This window comes from Eleutherodactylus coqui, chromosome 1, assembly GCF_035609145.1.
Source record: "Eleutherodactylus coqui strain aEleCoq1 chromosome 1, aEleCoq1.hap1, whole genome shotgun sequence".
Taxonomy (NCBI): Eukaryota; Metazoa; Chordata; class Amphibia; order Anura; family Eleutherodactylidae; genus Eleutherodactylus; species Eleutherodactylus coqui.
The window spans coordinates 353,098,543-353,118,497 of record NC_089837.1 but is presented as its reverse complement, the minus strand read 5'-3'; the positions used below and the strand labels follow the sequence as shown (position 1 = coordinate 353,118,497).

Here is a 19,955-nt window from a genome sequence, read left to right as displayed (position 1 = left end):
CATTTTAAAAAACCTGCCCTGGTGGGCACGACAGGGTGGTAGGAAACCCGCCACTCAAGGGGTTAAAGCGACCCTCTGGTTTCAGGACAAAATTATCTCCAGGGAGTGGAGGTGGGTGGAGATAGTTTACCTGTAGTTTTTTTCCTGCTGTCCCTCCTCTTTTGGGGCCTGTTTTCATCCGTTCAAATTGCTGACACTATCTTCAGGCTACCTAATCCCTACAGAGTTGGGAGTACTAGTGCACTATACCTGCCTTCTGATTGGCCAGGGCTGCTCATGTGATTAGTGCTGATCAAATCAGCGAGAAGTGAAAAGTGTGCATTTTAATTAGAAATTTGCTCTAGTCACCACAGACTGCGGAAGAAAGATTAGAGGGGTGGCAGATAAAAAAAATTAAGAGTGCAGGTAATAACTCTCTCCCCCCTGTCAAGGGATGGAATTTTGCCCTGAAATTGGAGGGTCATTTTAAGTCTCATTTATTTTTTTCAGCAGTGTATCAATGGCTAGAGGATAATTACATATCCACATAAATAACATCTACTGTATATTAACCTCTGAAAATATATATTTATATATAAAATATCATACCCCCCCCCCCCCATATTGTCCAGTCCCAATTACACCAAGATAAACCCACTGATATCTCCCGCACTCCAAATAAAGGAGTGTTATTACACACAGGAGTATTGCTTGTTCGCTAATTGAACACTCCCTTTCTCTAAGCACATTATCGCCTCAGTAAGGAACATGTAATAAGAGGTGTGTTTACTTTGCTGCACTTTCTGTAGTCCAGTCAATATGGAAGAACCCTTTATAAGCAGGCGTTGGATGTATTAGGTTATTGACATAATAATACAGCAACCCAACACCGAGTACAGCGAAGTAACTAACTCCTGCTTCTCATTAATAGTCAGACTTTCTCCTCTGCGCATAGTCACCACAGTGACACTAAAGTCAGGCCCCATATCCACGGCACGCACAGCGGTGAGCCTGCATATCTGTGCCTCCAGGCGGCGTCCACACGGACCTTTCTTTTTTCGGGTTCTCTGTAGTGCGGATGGTCCGCATGGCTCGCCGTTGGACATACGTTTTTTTTTTTTTAACTGCCTTTCCCGCGGAATCTGCGGCCCGTCCACAATGTTTTCTTTCAGGACGAACTGCCCCCTCCCTCTTTTTTTTTTTTTTTTTAAATGTATTTTTTATTATTGAATTCAAACGTTTTTCTTTCGGATGTCAACAGTGCTGTGAAATGTTTTTTTGCAGGACGAGTTGTATTTTTTAATGGGTACAATTTGTTGATCTATGCAGCGTTTTGATCACTTTCTATTCCGTTTTTTAATAATGTAACATATGCAGAATTAACTTTGCGCCATGTTTTTGTATTTTTTTCCCCATGTCGTGTGCTGTGCAGGTTAGATAATGCACTAACTTTTTTCTCTGGGTTATTAAGAACGCAGCGATACAAAGTGTGATTTTTTTTAAAAAAACACATAGTAAAAAGGTGGGGTTTTTAAGTTTTTATATATTATTTTTTATACTTAAACTTTTTATTATTGTCCCACTGGGGACTTTATTATCAACATCTTTTATCACTTTTCTATTGCACTACTCTACTGATGTATAGTAGTACTCAGTGAGAGGCTGAGCCTCATAGGTACGGTGGCCTATATTCAAGCCTCGGGGTGCCATAGCAACCCATCATAACCCCGCGATCACCCGGCACCACTCTGTCACCCATCAGCATTTTGCATGCCGCGGTCATACTGAACGCAGTGTGTAAAAAGTTAAACACTTGGGGCCCATGTTTTTTTTTTGGTCATCCAAAAGCAGAGCACCCACTCTCCCTGGCACAGGGGGCCTGAGCATGGCTTCTAACGCAGCGCCATCAAAACACATATGGGCAGTCATTAAGGGGTTAACTTCTCAGCCATCATCACTCTCCTGCCACAGCAATTTTGCTGGAGAGGAGAAGAGACGGATTGTTAGGGCAGCAGCTTACTGTGAAACCGTAATAAACGCCATATATAATACATTATATCGCCTAACGCTTTGATACATTGTATCTCTTCTCTGCCTACATTGAGGCAGGTTGAGCCCTTTGATTTTGGATTTAATATAATCAACTGAATAATTAATGCTTCAGGGTTTGGTTGTTATTAAATATTGAAAACTAGAATACAAAAAACCCATTACAAAAGTGAAGGGGGTGGGGGGGGGGTCACTATTATTGCAAGGAGTGAATGCATTTTTTTCAAGGCATAAAGTTGTAATAAAAAAAAAAAAAAAATTGGTGGGTCCCTTGGAATTACCTTAATTTTTGCACCGATTACTAATAAAAACGTAGTCCGATTGCTATCCAAGTCACAATTACAGAAGAACGCTAAACTAATAGCGGTTGTACCGCTCATGTCATTTATTGAGGGCACAGAACAAATATCTGCAGTGCAGGAAGAGAAAGTAAGTGAACCTCTGTTAATGACTTCGCCAGGAGCCAGTTGACAAAATGTGATAACCTATGAACAAATCCAGGTAATATTCCAAAGGCTTCACTTACTTTTTTTTACTGTGCAAAAGAATAAAAAACAAAACATGGTCATTTTTAGCAGCTTCCAAAGGTAGTGGTAAAAGAATACAAAAAAAAGGGGTTTATCAATGAAAACACAAAGCAGAAAATCTGACATCAGAGATTTACTTTTCAAACAGCCTGTGCTGGCATGACCTGCTTCCACTACCTACTGTTAAGTGATGCCTGTCTCTTGTAACCGATAAGACAGAACAGAAGTAGGGACATGCTACCTATTGAAGTCTATAGAGAGAATCATTCACACATACATGCTACTACAGCGAGTGGCGAATTATTTATTCACATCTCCACTGCTCAGTACTACCGTACTACTCGTGTCTTCTGTGAATGTTGCAGTGTCTCTGTGTTAGGGCTCTTACCCACTGGCGATACATTTTCACGCAATGCGAGTGTGATTAAAAACACATGATTTTTAAACCAATGATTTTCAATGGTTTCATTCTCATTTGCGATGTGTTCACTCAAGCCAAGTTGCGATAAAAAAAAAAAAAAAATCTGTGATCTTACCCATTGTTTTCAATGGGGCCGGCAACAGCAGCGCCGGTCCCAATGTAATCAATAGAAGATCGTGAAACAGCCTCGGAATCCCCTATAGAGAGGAGAGAGGGGGGCGTAGCTACAGAGGATCTCCTAAATATCTCTACAAATTTGGAGATAAAGGGCAGGGCTAGAAGGCTTTCCCATGGCTTCCCTGAGGGGGCAGGGCTAGAGGGGTTCTCATAGAAATTCTTCTCTAGCCACGCCCCCTTTTGCCTAGAGAGGAATCACTATGAGAACCCTTCTAGCGCCGCCCCTCACCCTCGTGGAAGCCCTCCAGCCCCATCTCTCCAAATATGGGGAGATATATAAGAGATCCCCTGTAGCTCCACCCAGTCTCCTCACTATTGGGGGATTCCGAGGCGGTTTTGTCATCTTCCCCCATTGATTTCAATGGGTGATATCACAGATTTTTTTTTTATTGCAACTTGACTTGAGTGAACACATCGCAAATGAGAATGAAACAATTGAAAATCATTGGTTTCAAAATCATGCATTTTCACTCACTCTCGCGTCACACAAAAATCTATCGCCAGTGTGCAAGAGCCCTTACAGGCAGGGGGCAGATTCTGCAGTTTTCCTTCCATCAATAAGAGAACTGAGAATTAGATATAAAGCCTACAGAGGGCAAGGTTGTGAAAAAACAAGATACAAATTATAATGGCCAGACACACAGCAGCTTAAAAGGTCTGAAGACGTACGCACCCATCAAATGGCTATTCCCAAAATCAGTCATTTTATGCAAAGCCTAGCACCCACATGACATGCATAAATAGACAGCCCTATGCAAAAATAAAATTACATGTATACCATTTTATATAAAAGCAGCATTAAATAAAATTATATGTTTTATCAAACTACTTTATGTTGATAACTTTGCTAAAAAGTTTTACTGCAATTCCCAGCAGCAAAACTTTTCTGGGCTGCAGAAACCTCACAGTACTCTTCTGTGTGCTGTCAAGCTGTCATCTTCTAAACGTTCCTATAGTGATAAAGGCAGCAGCTCAAATGAGATCAACTATGGTAAGAATACACTTAAAAGGGGTTGTCTCGCGGCAGCAAGTGGGGTTATACACTTCTGTATGGCCATATTAATGCACTTTGTAATGTACATCGTGCATTAAATATTGGCCATACAGAAGTTATTCGCTTACCTGCTCCGTTGCTGGCGTCCCCGTCTCCATGGATCCGTCTAATTCTGATGTCTTCTGGCGTTTTTAGACGCGCTTGCGCTGTGCGGTCTTCTCCCCTTCTACGCGTCATCGCGTAGCTCCGCCCTGTCATGTGTGCCGATTCCAGCCAATCAGGAGGCTGGAATCGGCAATGGAACGCACAGAGCCCATGGTGCACCATGGGAGAAGACCCGCGGTGCACCATGGGAGAAGACCCGCGGTGCACCATGGGAGAAAACAGCAGTGCATTCCTGGGAAAGGACCGGCGGCCATCTTAGGCAGAAGATTTTTTAAACTTCATATTTCGTCGGATCGGTGAGTAGCAAGCGGCTTAAAAACCGCTTTAAATTGCTATTTTATGCCAGGGGGGTGACAGGGGGAATGGGGTAATGTAAAATTTTGATGTTTGCCGCGATACAACCCCTTTAAGTGAATAATATCCACCCCCTCCAAGTAGCTTTGTCAGTACAAGGGAAGCATCAGTGTGGTATAACGTATGTAATCCATCCAAATGTGTACTGTGGCCACCACTTCAGAAAGCAGTTTGCACCTCCTGTGCCCCGCACACCAGTGCCTCTTCATCACCCATTCATCAGGACCATTCTTCACTGGGTGCAGCAGGACCTCTGCCATGGCTCTCACAGCTCCTGCCAGCTGAGCAGCGCTTAGTGGAGTCAGGGGGGAGAGGAAAAGCAGACACTACACAAGCAGAGGACAGGGAAACTGTACATGCAAAGCTACCCTGCACGGGAGAGAAAACACAATCCCACAGAACCTCCACTCTTCCAGCGAAGAACTACCGGAGAAGGCCTCCAGAAGCACCAATGGGTAAACAAAGGGGTGGTATGGGGTGTATGAGGAGAGACCTTATATAAATAATGTATTGGCTAAATGTCGTGATTTTATGACTACAACACACTGAGCCACAAATGTCATCTTGAGAATCCGACTTCACATGGCTTCAGATGGTTCCTCCATGAAACCAGAAAGTTCTGGGTGCAGAGGCATCTATGGGCACTGTTCAAATAAAACATCTGCTCAATGCCATATTTCACAGAAGACCTATGTAGTGACTGACATCTATCAGACTCGATCTGAAGAAAATGAAAAGTATTCAGTGCTAATAAAATCAGCGTTTGCCATGCCAGCTGTGTGCACATAGCAGAGCCGTATGTGTGTAGCAGAGGTGTGTGTTGTGTGCATGTACAATGTGTGTGCAGCAGTGCTGCGTATGTGGAATGGGAACTTATATGCACCATTGTTTGACGGGACACACAAAGGTTAATAGGAGCTAACTGTTAACTCCCCTTTCTATACTAGAACGCCAACATTAAAGGGGTTGTCCCGCGCCGAAACGGGTTTTTTTTTTTTTCAACCCCCCCCCCCGTTCGGCGCGAGACAACCCCGATGCAGGGAGGTAAAGAAAGCTCACCGGAGCGCTTACCTGAATCCCCGCGCTCCGGTGACTTCTCTACTCACCGCTGAAGATGGCCTCTTCCTCCGTGGACCGCAGCTCTTCTGTGCGGTCCACTGCCGATTCCAGCCTCCTGATTGGCTGGAATCGGCACGTGACGGGGCGGAGCTACACGGAGCTACACGGAGCCCCATAGAAGACTGCAGAAGACCCGGACTGCGCAAGCGCGGCTAATTTGGCCATCGGAGGGCGAAAATTAGTCGGCACCATGGAGACGAGGACGCCAGCAACGGAACAGGTAAGTATAAAACTTTTTATAACTTCTGCATGGCTCATAATTAATGCACAATGTACATTACAAAGTGCATTATTATGGCCATGCAGAAGTGTACAGACCCACTTGCTGCCTCGGGACAACCCCTTTAAATGACTGCAGCCCCTCCACTTTGTTAGACCCCCCACAGACATTTAAAATTAGTATTAAATACTGCCCCCCCCCCTCACCCCCCTCCGTTTTCTAAACCCGGGGTGCGTCTTACAAGTCCGAAATGTACAGTAACTCCCAAGTCTTTTTAATCACTTTTTAATAAAAATGTTTTAAAAACTGCTGCAAATGTGTACCTAGACTCAACTCCCTGCCGCGGACCTGTGAAGCAGCAGAGCACAGCCCATCACTGGATTTCAGATTGACTTTAAGCTACCATTACATGGGACAATTATCAGCCAAGTAATCGCTCAAAAAAACGGATGCAAATACAGAGTAAACATGGCCACCAACGGGAGGAAGCTAGCCACAGCATGGAGCAGACGTACCATCTCACAGCTCCGGGAAGGCCAGAGGAATCGGACCCCATCTGTATCATCCTTCTGCTCCATTGGTGTTGGGACGGTCTCCAGGTTCGTCCCATGGATTTTAGGGCTCCGACACTTCTGACCACCATGAGATCACAGTCCCATCTGCGGCCCACAGCCTGGAGGTTTGCGCACGGCATTACTGGCTATTTGATCCGCGCCATCGACTGGACAATAACGCTGCTGACTTGGCACTGCTGGCTGGAATAAAGACCCTTGTGGCTGCAGAACAGCTGCAATTCGCTTGCCGGACCTATTGGGATGCGGAGAGCTAGCCCTCCATCCTGGGAACCGTTTGCATCGCCCTGCTGCCCTCAGTGATGGTATTTGCCTTTTTGTTGCGATAGTCAGTGACTTGGGGGAAGTCTGGTCTCTCAAAGCAGCCTGCTGCTTTTCTGGTCTGTTTGATGACCCCCCTCCCAGTGGCAGCAAATAGAACAGGACCACGCAGACCCCCCCCCCCCCCCCCCCCGACCAGCAAAGCAGGATGGGATTATAAATAAGTGCAGGAGGAGAGGACAGAAGCAAGACAAGAGTGTATAAAGAAGGATAACACCATTAACAACCATACTCCCACCCTCACCCCCTCCACAGTCCAACTATACACAAGTCAATTTTAATCACTCCCTTTAACTGGAGACTAAAGCCCCATTTACACAGGACAACTGTCGGGCAAACTCAGCCCGACATTCGTCCCCGCACATAATTGCTCCCATGCTGTTGCACAGGAGCGAGTATCGCTGGCTTGCAGCGGAGTGGCTTGAGATTTCACTCCTCGCTCTCCCCCGCCCATCTCGATTCATTAATTGCAGCCATTCAGTACTGAACGGCTGCTGTTTACACTGAACAATCAGCGTTCAGCTTATCTTTCATCGTTTAGGCTGCATAAAGTCTTGAACGCTGATCGTTCAAAGTAAACAGCAGCCGATCAGTACTGAACGGCCACAGTGTTAAGTGAATGGAGAAGGGCTGGGGGAGAGAGAGAAGCGAAATCTCCTCCAGCCGCCCCGGGCCCCCTGCTGGTGACTTTGTCAGAGAGCCAGTGATACTCGCTCCTGTGCAGCAGCACAGGACAGATTATGTGCGGCGACAAGCGACGGGCATATTCTGTCCGCCATTCGTCCCATGTAAAGGGGCCTTAAAAGAACCTTGCCGATTTACCACTTTCAATATAGGTGGCAAGTTTTGAACGTCTTAATGGCCCTCTCGAAACTATGAAGCCTTAATGTAGCCATACCCACACCAAGTGCCTTGTAGAGGACAACATCTCGAAGATGCCCTGTCATTTATCTTGTTTCTTACTACCCTCTTAGCCGATACGTCCTGGGACTCAAGCCTAACGAGCCCCAACCAACTAGAAAATACTACTAATTCCCATACAGAAATGCTTCTCTCTCAAATACAAGCGCTACTACCAAAAGAACTAAAACCTCAGCTGACCTTACCACCAAACTTAAGAAATTTGAGATTTAGGCCAACAAACATCAGCTTTGGAAGAACGCATGGATAGTGCTACTACAGTCTTAGAATCCCATGAGAAAGAGGTGGAACAACTTCATGAACAAATACCATTTCTTCATAATAAATTAGAGGATGCAGAAAACAGGGTTTGCAAGGACAACCTTCATGTATGAGATCTTCCTGAATCAATTAAAGATCTACAATCGACAGTAACTGTTCCAAGAACTTTGCCTCAACATCCCAATCCAAATGCTAAAATTCATAGAGTCCATAAAGCCTTGTACACTCGCAAACCAAACTGTCCACCAAGAAACATTACAATGAAACTCCAATTTCACAGCACCCGAGAGCAATTGTTACATACATCCAGTTCTTCAAAACGAACTTCCCAAGGCCATGATTATCAGCCGTTCCCCATTGTGGCCCCATCTACTTTGGCCAAACGGAAAGCCCTCAAAACCTACCTGGAAATCCTACAAAAGAAACAAGTCCTTTATCACTGAGGCTTCCAATTTAAATTTATTTTCACATACCAAAACAAAGTCTACAGTATCCTCTCTCCAGAAGATGCCTCGTGCTGTTTTGAAGACCTACAGTTTCAACCTACATCTTCACAACAAACCCCGACTTCCGGATCCGATCCTAGATAAACCAAGGATGAAAATCCTTGACCTCTTAAGACGGCCCCATCAACTAACTTACTTTTTCACAGATGCTCTAGCGGACCTTAAGTTATACCTTTGCACTTGGGAGAGGGGGTGTGGGGAGAAAAAAATTTATGAAAGATGGGAAAAAGGTTAATCTGTTAAGATGGAAAACTGTAAAGCCCCATTTACACAGAACAGTTACTGTTCAGCAAAATTGTCACCATTGTCTCTTATTAGACCCTGAACTCTAGACAAATTCAATTTTGAACTAAACCTTTTGAGCTAGTCCATAAAAACAGCACTGCTATCTTATGCAACGACTCCAACTATGTTTTTAGATCCAAGCCTGGACAGAAATGCCATCTCCTCACCAACTCCACTCCCACAACCCCAACACTATGTCCGATATTCACTGCTTGGCAAGAATGAAACCCAACTACAGTTACTCCCCGACTTGCGAACAGGTTCCGTTCCGGGAGCCCGTTCGCAAGTCCGTTTTGTTCGCAAGTCGAACAAGTAGTAGTATGGAGCGGGATCGCGGGTGGATCCCGCTCCATACATCGTCGGGTGCAGGCTGTTCTTACAGCGGGCACCCGGCGGCAGCAGTTCCGACGAGCCGTGCCACTTGTCGGAACTGTTAACACTTTAAATACCGCTCTGACAGCGGTATTTAGAGTGTTAACAGTTCTGACGAGTGGCGCGGCTCGTCGGAACTGCTGCCGCCGGGTGCCCGCTGTAAGAACAGCCTGCACCCGACGTTCAGGGGGCCCGTACAGCGTCCCACGATGAGATCGCGGGACGCTGTGTGGTTGCTAGGCAGCCGGGGACCTCCTGAAAGGCCCCAGGGCTGCCTATGCAGAGTGCCTATCAAGCGCACGGCTTGCTAGGCGCTCTGCATAGACAGCCCTGGGGCCTTTCAGAAGGCCCCCGGCTGCCCAGCAACCGCGATGTGACCGGACAGGCTTCTATCAGGCTTGATAGAAGCCTCTCCGGTCCCTGCACAGCATGATGTAATGCCATAGCATTACATCATACTGTGCAGAACAGATTGTTCGCAACTAGCGAAATTCGCAAGTCGAATGTTCGCAAGTCGGGGACTATCTGTACTAAAGTTTTTTTACATACTTCAGCAACTCACTCTATTCTTCAAAACTGACCATATATTAATAACCATTTCCTTCCTACCACAAATAAGAAACACTCAGTCCCCTGGTCTGATCACAGTCTGGTTTCAGTCATGTGCTGTTCCTTTATGACTAAACCAACAAATTCAGTCTGGTCCTAAGGGCTCATGTCCACGGGCAAAAGAAGAATTAAAATCCGCAGCAGATTTTAACTCTTCTCCTGCCCGCGGATCCGCACCCCATAGGGATGCATTGACCACCCGCGGGGTAGATAAATACCCACGGATGGTCAATAAAAGTTATTTAAAAAAAAAAAATGGAGCATGAAAAAATCTGGACCATGCTCCATTTTCGTGCGGGTCTCCCGCGGGCTTCTATTGAAGCCTATGGAAGCCGTCCGGATCCGCGGGAGACAAAAATCAGAATTTACTCACCCGCTCCATTTCTTCTCTTCGCCGCGGCGCCATCTTCTCTCAGTCGCGGCCGGATCATTTTGCTTCGGGACGGCGCATGCGCGGGGCACGTCACTGACGTCATCCTGCGCATCCGCCGGGCCGAAGAAAGAAGATCCGGCCGCGACGCAGAGAAGATGACGCCGCATCGAAGGAAGTATCTGGAGCGTGCGAGAGGCGAGTTAATTCTGATTTATTCCTATTTTCAGCCCTCATGTCCGCGGGGCAGGAGGGACCCGCTGCGGATTCTCCATGGAGAATCCGTAGCGGGCCTGATTTTCCCCGTGGACATGAGGCCTTAGAGGGGTTTTGTCATAAAAAAACAAAAACAAACAAAAAGCACAATACTTGCCTCTTATAAACTCTGCACTAACAATGGCATAATCACTGTGAAGCTTTCCTAGAACACTTGTCCACAAAAAAAAAAACCAAAAAAAAAAACCACACCACCCCAGAAAAAGTAGCTAGCGCCATAAGGACTCTTAAAACAATAACTGTCCAGATCCTGATGGCTTTACAGAATCATATAAAAAATATATATGTTCCTCAACCCTGAGTGCTCATCATGCTGTTTTAATGCTATGCGGGATAGACACCCAATGGGACAGTGCTCCCTACTGGCAGCCATCAGTATGATCCAACCACACAACTCCTCTCATCAATGTGGACATGAAACTCCTCACTAATATATTAATATCATGTGTAAATTCTACTCTTCCCCTGATGATTACAAGACATCAGGTTGGGTTTGTTCCAGGCCATCAGGCCGCGGACAATATCTGCCGAATCATCCACCTCCCAGTTATGTAGCTCAAGGGGCATCCCTGCCATGTTGCTTCCCCATAATATTTATAAAGCGTTTGACACCTTGGCTGGCCACACCTGTTCTCAGTATTCAAGCCCTTCTGAATTTCGCACATTGTTACAAGTTCGGTATTAGTGTATCTTGACGCCACCAGGGATTCCTGGTGGAATCAAGATCGACAGGGGGGTGATGCTCCCACTCCCTGATTGGCTGCAGCGCTTCTCCAGCACCAGGTCCTGGAAGGGCACTAAAGACAGCTACCAAAGGCTGCCTGCGGCAGCGGCCCACACTGACCAGCAGGGAGGGCAAATGTTAGCATTGGCAAGTGGCAGCAGGGGAGCGCTGGTAACGGAGCACACATGCAGGCGGATGGCGGCACTAAGATGTCTGCCTGCGCTGGGGACGGAGCCCTAAGGCGGCGTTTGCATTGCCAGGTGTCAGCAGGAGAGCGCTGGTACCAGAGCCGACATGCGGGCAGACGGCTGCACACAACGCTATTTGCCTGCGCTCGGGGTGGAGCCCTGAAGCAGCAGCAGCGACGAAGCGGTGAGGCGGCCGCCGGGCAGGTGGTTGGCGAGCAATGGGAGAAATGCCAGCCAATACTTAGGTCTGACGCTGCAGTGAGTGGAGATATTTCTGGCGGCATACGGTGACGCTTGCAGCAGTTGTTAGCCTTACATTATTACCTGTAAATGCTGCCATCTTACAGGTAATAAATAATGTAAGGCTTACAACTGCTGCAAGCGTACGCGGGCAGAAATATCTTCACTGTCTGGTGGGACCTTTGGACCTTCACCCTATCGAAAGCTGGGGGTGTGACATGGGCGTTCCTCCTGTCAAACCCCTAGCTTCCAGTGGCGTCAAGGTACACTAATACCAACAAGTTCTATATCCCTCTCCCAAAACTTTAGGTCGCTATAAAGTGACGGACTCCGCTGCGGGATTTCGTTTGGGAAGCCCTACTGAATAAACATTCCCCAGACTCTGAGCTTGCTCTCCTTTTTCTTCCTAGCTACTAAACAAACCATCGCCCAATCATGGCGAAAAGCTTCATTAGACTTCTTCCAAGTAAAGAGACGAATGCCATCTAGTCAATAGTTCTTGACCGACATGAGGAATTTCTGAGAGCCTGGACCCCAGGGGCAGACTATACCCTCCCTTCTCAAAATAATACCTTTATCTTGCTGTAATTAACCCCTGCCATGGACACTTTTCTGATCGCATGAAGGATAGTTGCTCCGTGTAAAGGTATGCTAACAGAACCGGGCGCAGATGTGATCCACTTAGAGCGATTTTAACTTTTACATGTAATTCTGTAGAAATAACCATAACGAAGACAGGGCTCTCTCACGGATATTTACACGCGTATTACAGGCGCGGGTTTCGCACGCATAATGCGCAGTAACTAACTTCACATTACTTGCAACAGCACCTTTCACGCAGCACGCGAAATAGGAGCTCAAAAAAAAGAACGCCAATAAGGCCGCTTGCATGCAGCCGGGTCAGATGCTGCTGCGAGAATTCTCGCAGCGTGACCCAACCCGCGTCCCTGCAGGGACCAGTACGGCGCTCACCTCTCCAGCCGGCGCATACGCAGAGCGGAGCCAGCGGCCTGGGAGTGACATTTCTGTGCAGGCCAGTGCGAAACCCCCACAGAAATAGAGCATGCTGCGATTTGTTTTCCGCGTGCATTTTTACGCAGGCAAATCGCGGCTGTTTGCCTAGGATTGCGTATTGTAATGCAATCCTATGCAGGCGGGCAGGGGCGGAAATTCTGCAGGAAATCCCACCGCAGAAGTTCCGCCCATGTACAGGGGGCCTAAGGAACATTGAATACCACCTCTGCAGCGCCACCTATTGGATAGCAGCATTCCTGCAAATCAATGTCAGACCCTTTATAACAATGATTGGAAATTGAAAACCAAACCAGAATCCCTACACAGACAGCCATTTTGGGCGCGTTTGCCCTCATCGGTGTGTAGTAGGATTCTGGCTTGGCTAGGGAGGGGCCTGTGACGTTGGTCGGTAAGGGTATCATCACTTCTTAGGGAGAGCACCTAGAAGGTGTAAGGAGACTTATAAGGCCATGCATGCTCCTCTCACTAGCCAAGCCAGAATCCTACTGCACACTGATGAGGGGCAAACACCCCAAGACAGCTGTCTGTGTATGGATTCTAGCTTGGTTTTCAATTTCTAATCATCGTTTCATAAACCTGTATAAAGGGTTGGACATTGATTTGCAACCTCTGTGAAGTCAGCACCCCATCTTTCAAAAAAGTAAAAAAAAATTTTTATAAGTTCTGGCTGCACCCCAAAGAGTTCTAGAGTTCCCAATTGATTTTAAAAATAGTTCTAGCGAATTAGGCAAAAAAAAAAAAATCAACGAATGTATCTCTGCGGTGCTAACTTCCAAAAATGATATTACTAAATCAGCGAGAACTTTGTAAATATTGGTTCTAGAGCCTCGAGCATTAAGAGTTTTCTTCAGAACTCTTGAGGTGCTACCCAGAACTCTTATAAAATCGCAGGGTTTCCCAAATTTTTTTTTTTTACACATAACTGAAATTTTTGGATCCGGCATTTGAAAATCAGCGAGAACTTTGTAAATATTGGTTCTAGAGCTTTGAGCATTAAGAGTTTTTTTCAGAATTTTTTTGGGGAAATCCCGCGATTTTATGAGTTCTAAGTAGCACCTCAAGAGTTCTGAAGCAAACTCTTAATGCTCGAAGCTCTAGAACCAATATTTACAAAGTTCTCGCTGATTTTCAAATGTCGGATCCAAAAATTTCAGTTATGTGTAAATAATTTTTGGGGAAATCCCGCGATTTTATACGAGTTCTAGGTAGCACCTCAAGAGTTCTGAAGAAAACTCTTATTGCTCAAAGCTCTAATACCCGTATTTACAAAGTTCTCGCTGATTTAGTAATATCATTTTTGGAAGTTAGCACCGCAGAGATACATTTGTTGATTTTTTTTGTCTAATTCACTAGAACTATTTTTAAAATTAATTGGGAACTCTAGAACTCTTTGGGGTGCAGCCAGAACCTATAAAAAAATTTACTTTTTTGAAAGATGGGGTGCTGACTTCAGAGGTTGATTTGCAGGAATGCTGCCATCCAGTAGGTGGCGCTGCAGAGGTATTGTTCCATCTTTCTAAGGGTGCCTGCACATGAGCAGAATTTCAAGCGCGTGATTTTAGGCACATAATCCGCCCCAGACCGCAGCCAATATACTCCTATGAGGATCCGCAGTTGTCCCCAGACGGACGGATGTGTATCGCGTTTTTTCACGCGAGTGAAAAAATCTGCGACCTGTTCTAATTTTGGTCGGATCACGCGCGTGAAGCCTCCAATACAAGTGAATGGGTGCGTTTTTTCACGCAGTACATCCGCAGTGCAGCTGCGGATGGAGTCACTGGTTGCTATGACTACAGGAAGTAGGCATGGTAGGAGGCGTCCCAACACACAGCACAGAGCTTCACAGGCACATTTCAACTGCAGATCTGTCCTTTCAGTCCCCTCATCTACCAGAGAGCAGCCAGCAGACACCAGCCAGGGTGCACCCAGTACCTCCTTTTTTTCCTGGGGGGGCTCTTCCTCCTCCGTTACCGCAGTACGTCCGAAAAAAGTTACATGGATCAACCATGCCCACAAAGACATCTGCTCACCGGGTGAAAGCATGTTGCCAGAATAATTTAACAGTGCTCACACAAGCAAGAGGGAAGTCTGGGTGTTGCTTTTTAAGCTGTTTTCCAGGGAATGGGCAGTTCTCTAGGGGTTGGGTTTACAATAAGGGTGTCTTCCGGATTTTTCTGCGCGTTTTTTTCCGCAACACATCCGCGTATGTCCGCGCGTGATTTTTCACGCATCCGCACCTATCCGCAAGCACATTTAGGTACCATACGCGCGTGAAAATCCACGAGTGGAATCCGGAACGCTCGTGTGCAGGCGGCCTTATTTATATATATTCCCCAGAGGAGCATGCATGGCCTTATAAGTCTCCTCACTCACCTTCTAGTTGCTCTCCTCAAGGAAAGATGGTACCCCTCCCGACTCAAAAAAGAACGTGATATGCTCTATTTTGACACATATTACGTGCACATACGCCAAGATAGTGTAGGGGGGGGGGGGTTTGTCGGCATGCAGCAGTAGACAATGTATTGCGTGCTACCTGTGCGGGATATATGCCAGTGGCGTACAGGAGAAAACACCAGTGTGGGAGAGTCCTTACATGTAATTTCCAATGTTGGATACCAAAGGGGGTTGGAGAGGTGGGGCGCCATGAGCTGATGACAAATGATTAGCAGACGAAGTCAATGCTGGTCCATCAGCTCATCAGACGTTATCCGAGTATAACAATGCTCTCTGGCTGAAGGGAGTTGTGCAGCTCTAGAGACGAGCCATCATTCATCTCTAAGGCCATGGCCACATCGCCGAATCTGCCTCAAAAACCACAGTACAAATCTGCGACCTCTGCTACGGCTACACACTTTTATGGCTGCGGAACCAGATTTCTTGACACGGATTCGCCATGGAATCCACTTCAAGAAGTGACAAGAGAAAACCACCAAAAAACACTCCTCCCAGCGCCAACAGCAGCGCCCCGCTTTATGCTACACACTACAGGATGAGAAGATGCTCACCTCTCTCGCCCCCCGCTGCTCCCTCCCAGCTAGTGCAATCATGGCGTGTGACTGCTGCAGTGAAGGGCCATCTAGCACACGGTCACAGAAGCTGGAAGAGCAGAGGTAGGCGGTGGAGGAGCGGCCTGTCATTTTTTATTTTACAGTGGACACGCGCCAAGATCTCTCTCATGCGTAGAACTACACCGTGACGCTCAGTGACATCTGTACAGGTGACACTACAAAATCCAATTAAGGGAAGATCCACACCGTACATACTACAGCACGCACTGTCACTAAGGCCCAATGTCCACGGGCAAAATAGAATTAAGAAATCTGTGCGGGTGTCCCACACGCGTGATCCGCACCCATAGGGAATCATTGGACACCTGAGGATATCATTTTCCCCCTGGCGGGCCGATCGCACGTGCAGGAAAGCACCTGCAGCATGTCCATTTTGTGCGGGTTTCTATTGAAGCCGCCTGGTTCCGCGACACACCCGTAGCTATTATTGTGCTGTGCCACGGGACAGCGGGAGTTAAAAAAAATAATTTTTTTAAATATATAACTACGCATTCCGGCCAAAAGAAAGGAGATCCAGCCGTGACAGAGGGCAGATCCACAGCGTTCGGACAGGCAAGTATATCTGATTTCTTGGCCTTATGTCTGCGGGGCAGGAGGGAGCCGCTGCAGGATTCTGCATGGGGGATCTGTGTGGGCCCGAATTTCCCCGTGGACATGAGGCCTCCGGCCCATTTTACATGGGTGAGAAAATCGTGCAATGTGAGAGCGAGTAAAAAAAGCAGAATTACGAAACCAATGGCTTTCAATGTTTTTTTTACATTAGCGATGTTTTCACTCATGCGATGTTGCGGCATGTCCTATCTTTCTGAGATATGGAATTTTTTCGTCTCCCATGTTTCCCTATGGAGCGTTCTTTTTATCGCATCTCCACACACAAGCTTGCGAATTTTGTGCGATGCATTTTAAACATCAGAAAGTCCTATTGACTTCTACAGTAAGAAAAAATGTCAAAAATGCACAAGAAAATCGCAAGCAGCGAAAAAAAGCAACACTGACACTCAAAAATCGCGGGAATAAGACACGATTTTCTTGCGACAAAATTGTGATCGCCAGTGTGAGGGAGCCCTAAGGCACGGCAGTGGAGTCGGTAAGCAAAACCTCCAACGCCTTCATATATGACTCATGTGATAAATTAAGGCTGGTCTCACCTGCGCCCGGGGCTCCACTTTCCTGCGCCAGTCAGGGAGCAAAAAAATTGGGAATCCCTGCTGCAGAGTGGCTCCATCTCTAGACGGAACCCCACAGCGCCAAACGGACTCCATTGACTATAATGAGGTCCTTCTGGTTTCTGCTCAGCTGCCCGGCCTTCAGATGAAAGAAGAAGTGCTGCATGCAGGGCTTTGTCTTCTGGTATTACAAGCTGGATCTGCAACGGAACCTGTGGGACCTGTAAAGACACGGCACGGCTCTTGCATGCCATGCGATGTGATGCTTCCCATTGAAACGAACGGGAAACACTTGCGATCCTCTGAGGCACGTGAAACACCTGAGGATCATCATTTCACAATTTTTTTTATGAAAAACGCCCACATCAGCATGAAAACCCTACGTTGGCAAGTATATCGGGATGAGTTTCTTAGCCAGAAGTCACGCTCGCCTTAAGAATGTTGCCTTAGGGATCCTGCCCACTGGCAAGACTGATATCAGGATGTGATTGACACTCCGATATCGCTCCTTCTGAGGCCCTGGATGCAAGGCGTTCTCGCAGGAAAACAGCCTCCCATCCCAGCAGGGCTGAAGGAATCTCCCGCCTCCTGAAAGCGCTGCCTCTGATTGGTCACAGCGCTCAGCCAATCAAAGGCAGCACTCAGCCACTCATTGATTTTTCAATCCCCAGACAGAAGAGATGCCAAAGAAGAGTGTCGGCACCTGCTAGAAGACGCACCGAAGAGGACAGCACTTCTAAGGCAATGTATTTTTTCTTCTTCTACAGTTAGGGATTATTTTCAGGGTTGGGGTTATATTTCAAGCCCCCCCGGAAATCCTGGCCACGTGGAGTCCCCTGCCACTGCTCTTACAGCAGCGGCAGAAGATCACAATCATCTGTCATTGATTTAAATGGGGCCAGTGCTGCTGCCGCCAGCCCCATTGGCGACAATGGGTGAGATCGCAAAAAGAATGGACATGCTGCGATTTTGTTTTCATGCTGCATCGCAAGCGTTAAAACATCACAAGTGAATGGAGCCATTGGCTTCATAATTTTGCGATTTCTCGCAGTAGTGAGACATTGTGCGCCAACCTCCCATTGAAATCGATGGGACCCATGCCTGTAGTTACCGGCCCCTATAAGAAGGTTGGCGCGGAGGCTTCCACCGTTTCCGCTCCGACCTCTATTATTGCAGCACTGACAGCATGCACCCGCTCAGCTGATTGGTCGGGAACCAGGGCAGCAGACCCCAGCCGATCAACTATTAATGACCTATCCTAAGGATACATCATCAGTAGTATTGTCCCTGGAAATCCCCTTTAACACCTCGGAGTTGGTACATTCCTACTGCCTCCACAGCCCTGCAGAGCGGCGCTCTCACACATGCCTTTAGAAACTGCAGCATTTTACCAAGATTTTGCGCAGCGTTTTCAAACACATTATAGCGTTTTTTTAGACACCCCATCACTGTGATGAGGTGCGTGAAAAAGCACAAAAATAGAGCAGACAGCACTCCAACATTGCAGCATTAGAAACGCCACATCTGAGCGCCGGTCTGCGAGGCCCCACTGAAATCAATGGCACCGTTTGGGCGCCCCCCCGCCAATCACAGTAAAAAGCGCCCTGTCTGAGAGCGAGTCACGCTGAGATGCTCATATGTTCCATTCTTGTGCGACGCTCACGTGGAAACAGGAGCAGCTTCTCCGGCCGGGGGGGTGGGGGGAGAAAATGAATGAAATGTGTTTATTCTGCGAGCGAGATCTGCCCATCGCGGGCATCACTGGTACAACAATACGGGCCGTGTGAATACAGTCTGTGGATCCCATGCCACGTCTGTGCCATGTTACCACCATGTGAACATACCCTAATAGACTTGTGGGAAGGCCTCGTAGACCAGCGCCAATCTGGTCGGCTGGCACTCATTTAACGGAGCCAAGTGACATCTAAAAGCACCCGACACCATCTACCAGGAAGGGGGCAATATCCTGGTGAACGCTGGGCTGTACTACATGTAATACACTGACCACGAGTACTGCCAGCGCCAACATGGCCTACAGGAATACATTCTTCACACACCAATACAGGGACTGCCCGCATCCTCATCACAACGGTGTAGGAGGGTGCTGCCCTCTGCTGGTGGGGCACATGCCCTCTGAGGGGTGACAGCTCCGGTAGTCAGCAGCCATGTGGGCACTGATGCCCTCACACAGTTCCAGGGTTAGAAGTGTGCCCGCACACCCCAGTACACTGGGCACTGCACCCCTGTACCGGGCCACGTGCACGAGGAGATGCCGGCGCGGCGCCGCGGCCACACGTGTGCGGGACGTGCACCGGAGCCTGCATGGCGGCGCCGTCTCCCGCCTCCCGGGCCTCTTCCCCGCACCGCCCAGCACACATCTCCTCCCGCCCGCCTCTCGTCCCGTGCTCTCTCCCATCCATGGGCAGCCCAGATCTCACCCTCTGCCGCCTCCGAAGCTGCTGTAGGCCCGATCGTCGTAGTTATCGTAATCCGCCATTGCTGCTCTCTCTGCTTCGCAGCCAAAGCGGCCAGGCTGCTAGGACCCCACAATATAGCGCAGGCAGGGCTGTCCGCGCAGATGCCTGCAGCACTCAGTATTGTGTGCTCAGTGGAGCAGGGAGCACGCCGGGAGCCGCACGTCCAGCAGCTGGCGGCATCACAGGCACAGTTTTATGGGGGAAATGGGACTTTCTCTGACACTCATCCAGGGACGAACACTCTGGGGAGACTGGAGGGAGAACGGCAGCCAATCACATCCCAGTTCTCATTGTCAGAGGCCTTTTAAAAAATAAAAGCAGCAGCCCGATTGGTTGTAGCTACTTCTTTTTTCCTTTGCACTAGTTTTGAGAAATCTCCATTGTGCTTTGGTTCACAGTACAAATTGGGTTAACAGTTGGAGGACCATTTTTTTTGGACTTGACAAAAATACATTTTTGCATTTCTTGAAACAGGTATACTAAAAAAATAATTTCCCATCTAAGGGCGCACATCCACTTGCGTTTTTTGTAACGCTATGATATCACAGGTTTTTTTCAC

At 47.6% G+C, this 19,955-nt stretch overlaps 1 protein-coding gene across 1 annotated transcript in view; it reads right to left on the bottom strand.

Moving 5' to 3' along the window:
- The window catches only part of EIF4H (eukaryotic translation initiation factor 4H), a 37,229-nt gene extending 17,725 nt beyond the window's left edge, over positions 1 to 19,504 (bottom strand). Inside the window, exon 1 of the mRNA XM_066577051.1 lies at positions 19,358 to 19,504. Coding sequence (XP_066433148.1) covers positions 19,358 to 19,416 — 59 coding nt within the window. The 5' untranslated portion in view covers positions 19,417 to 19,504. The remainder of the gene's footprint in view (positions 1 to 19,357) is intronic.
- Between the last annotated feature and the right edge of the window lie 451 nt (positions 19,505 to 19,955).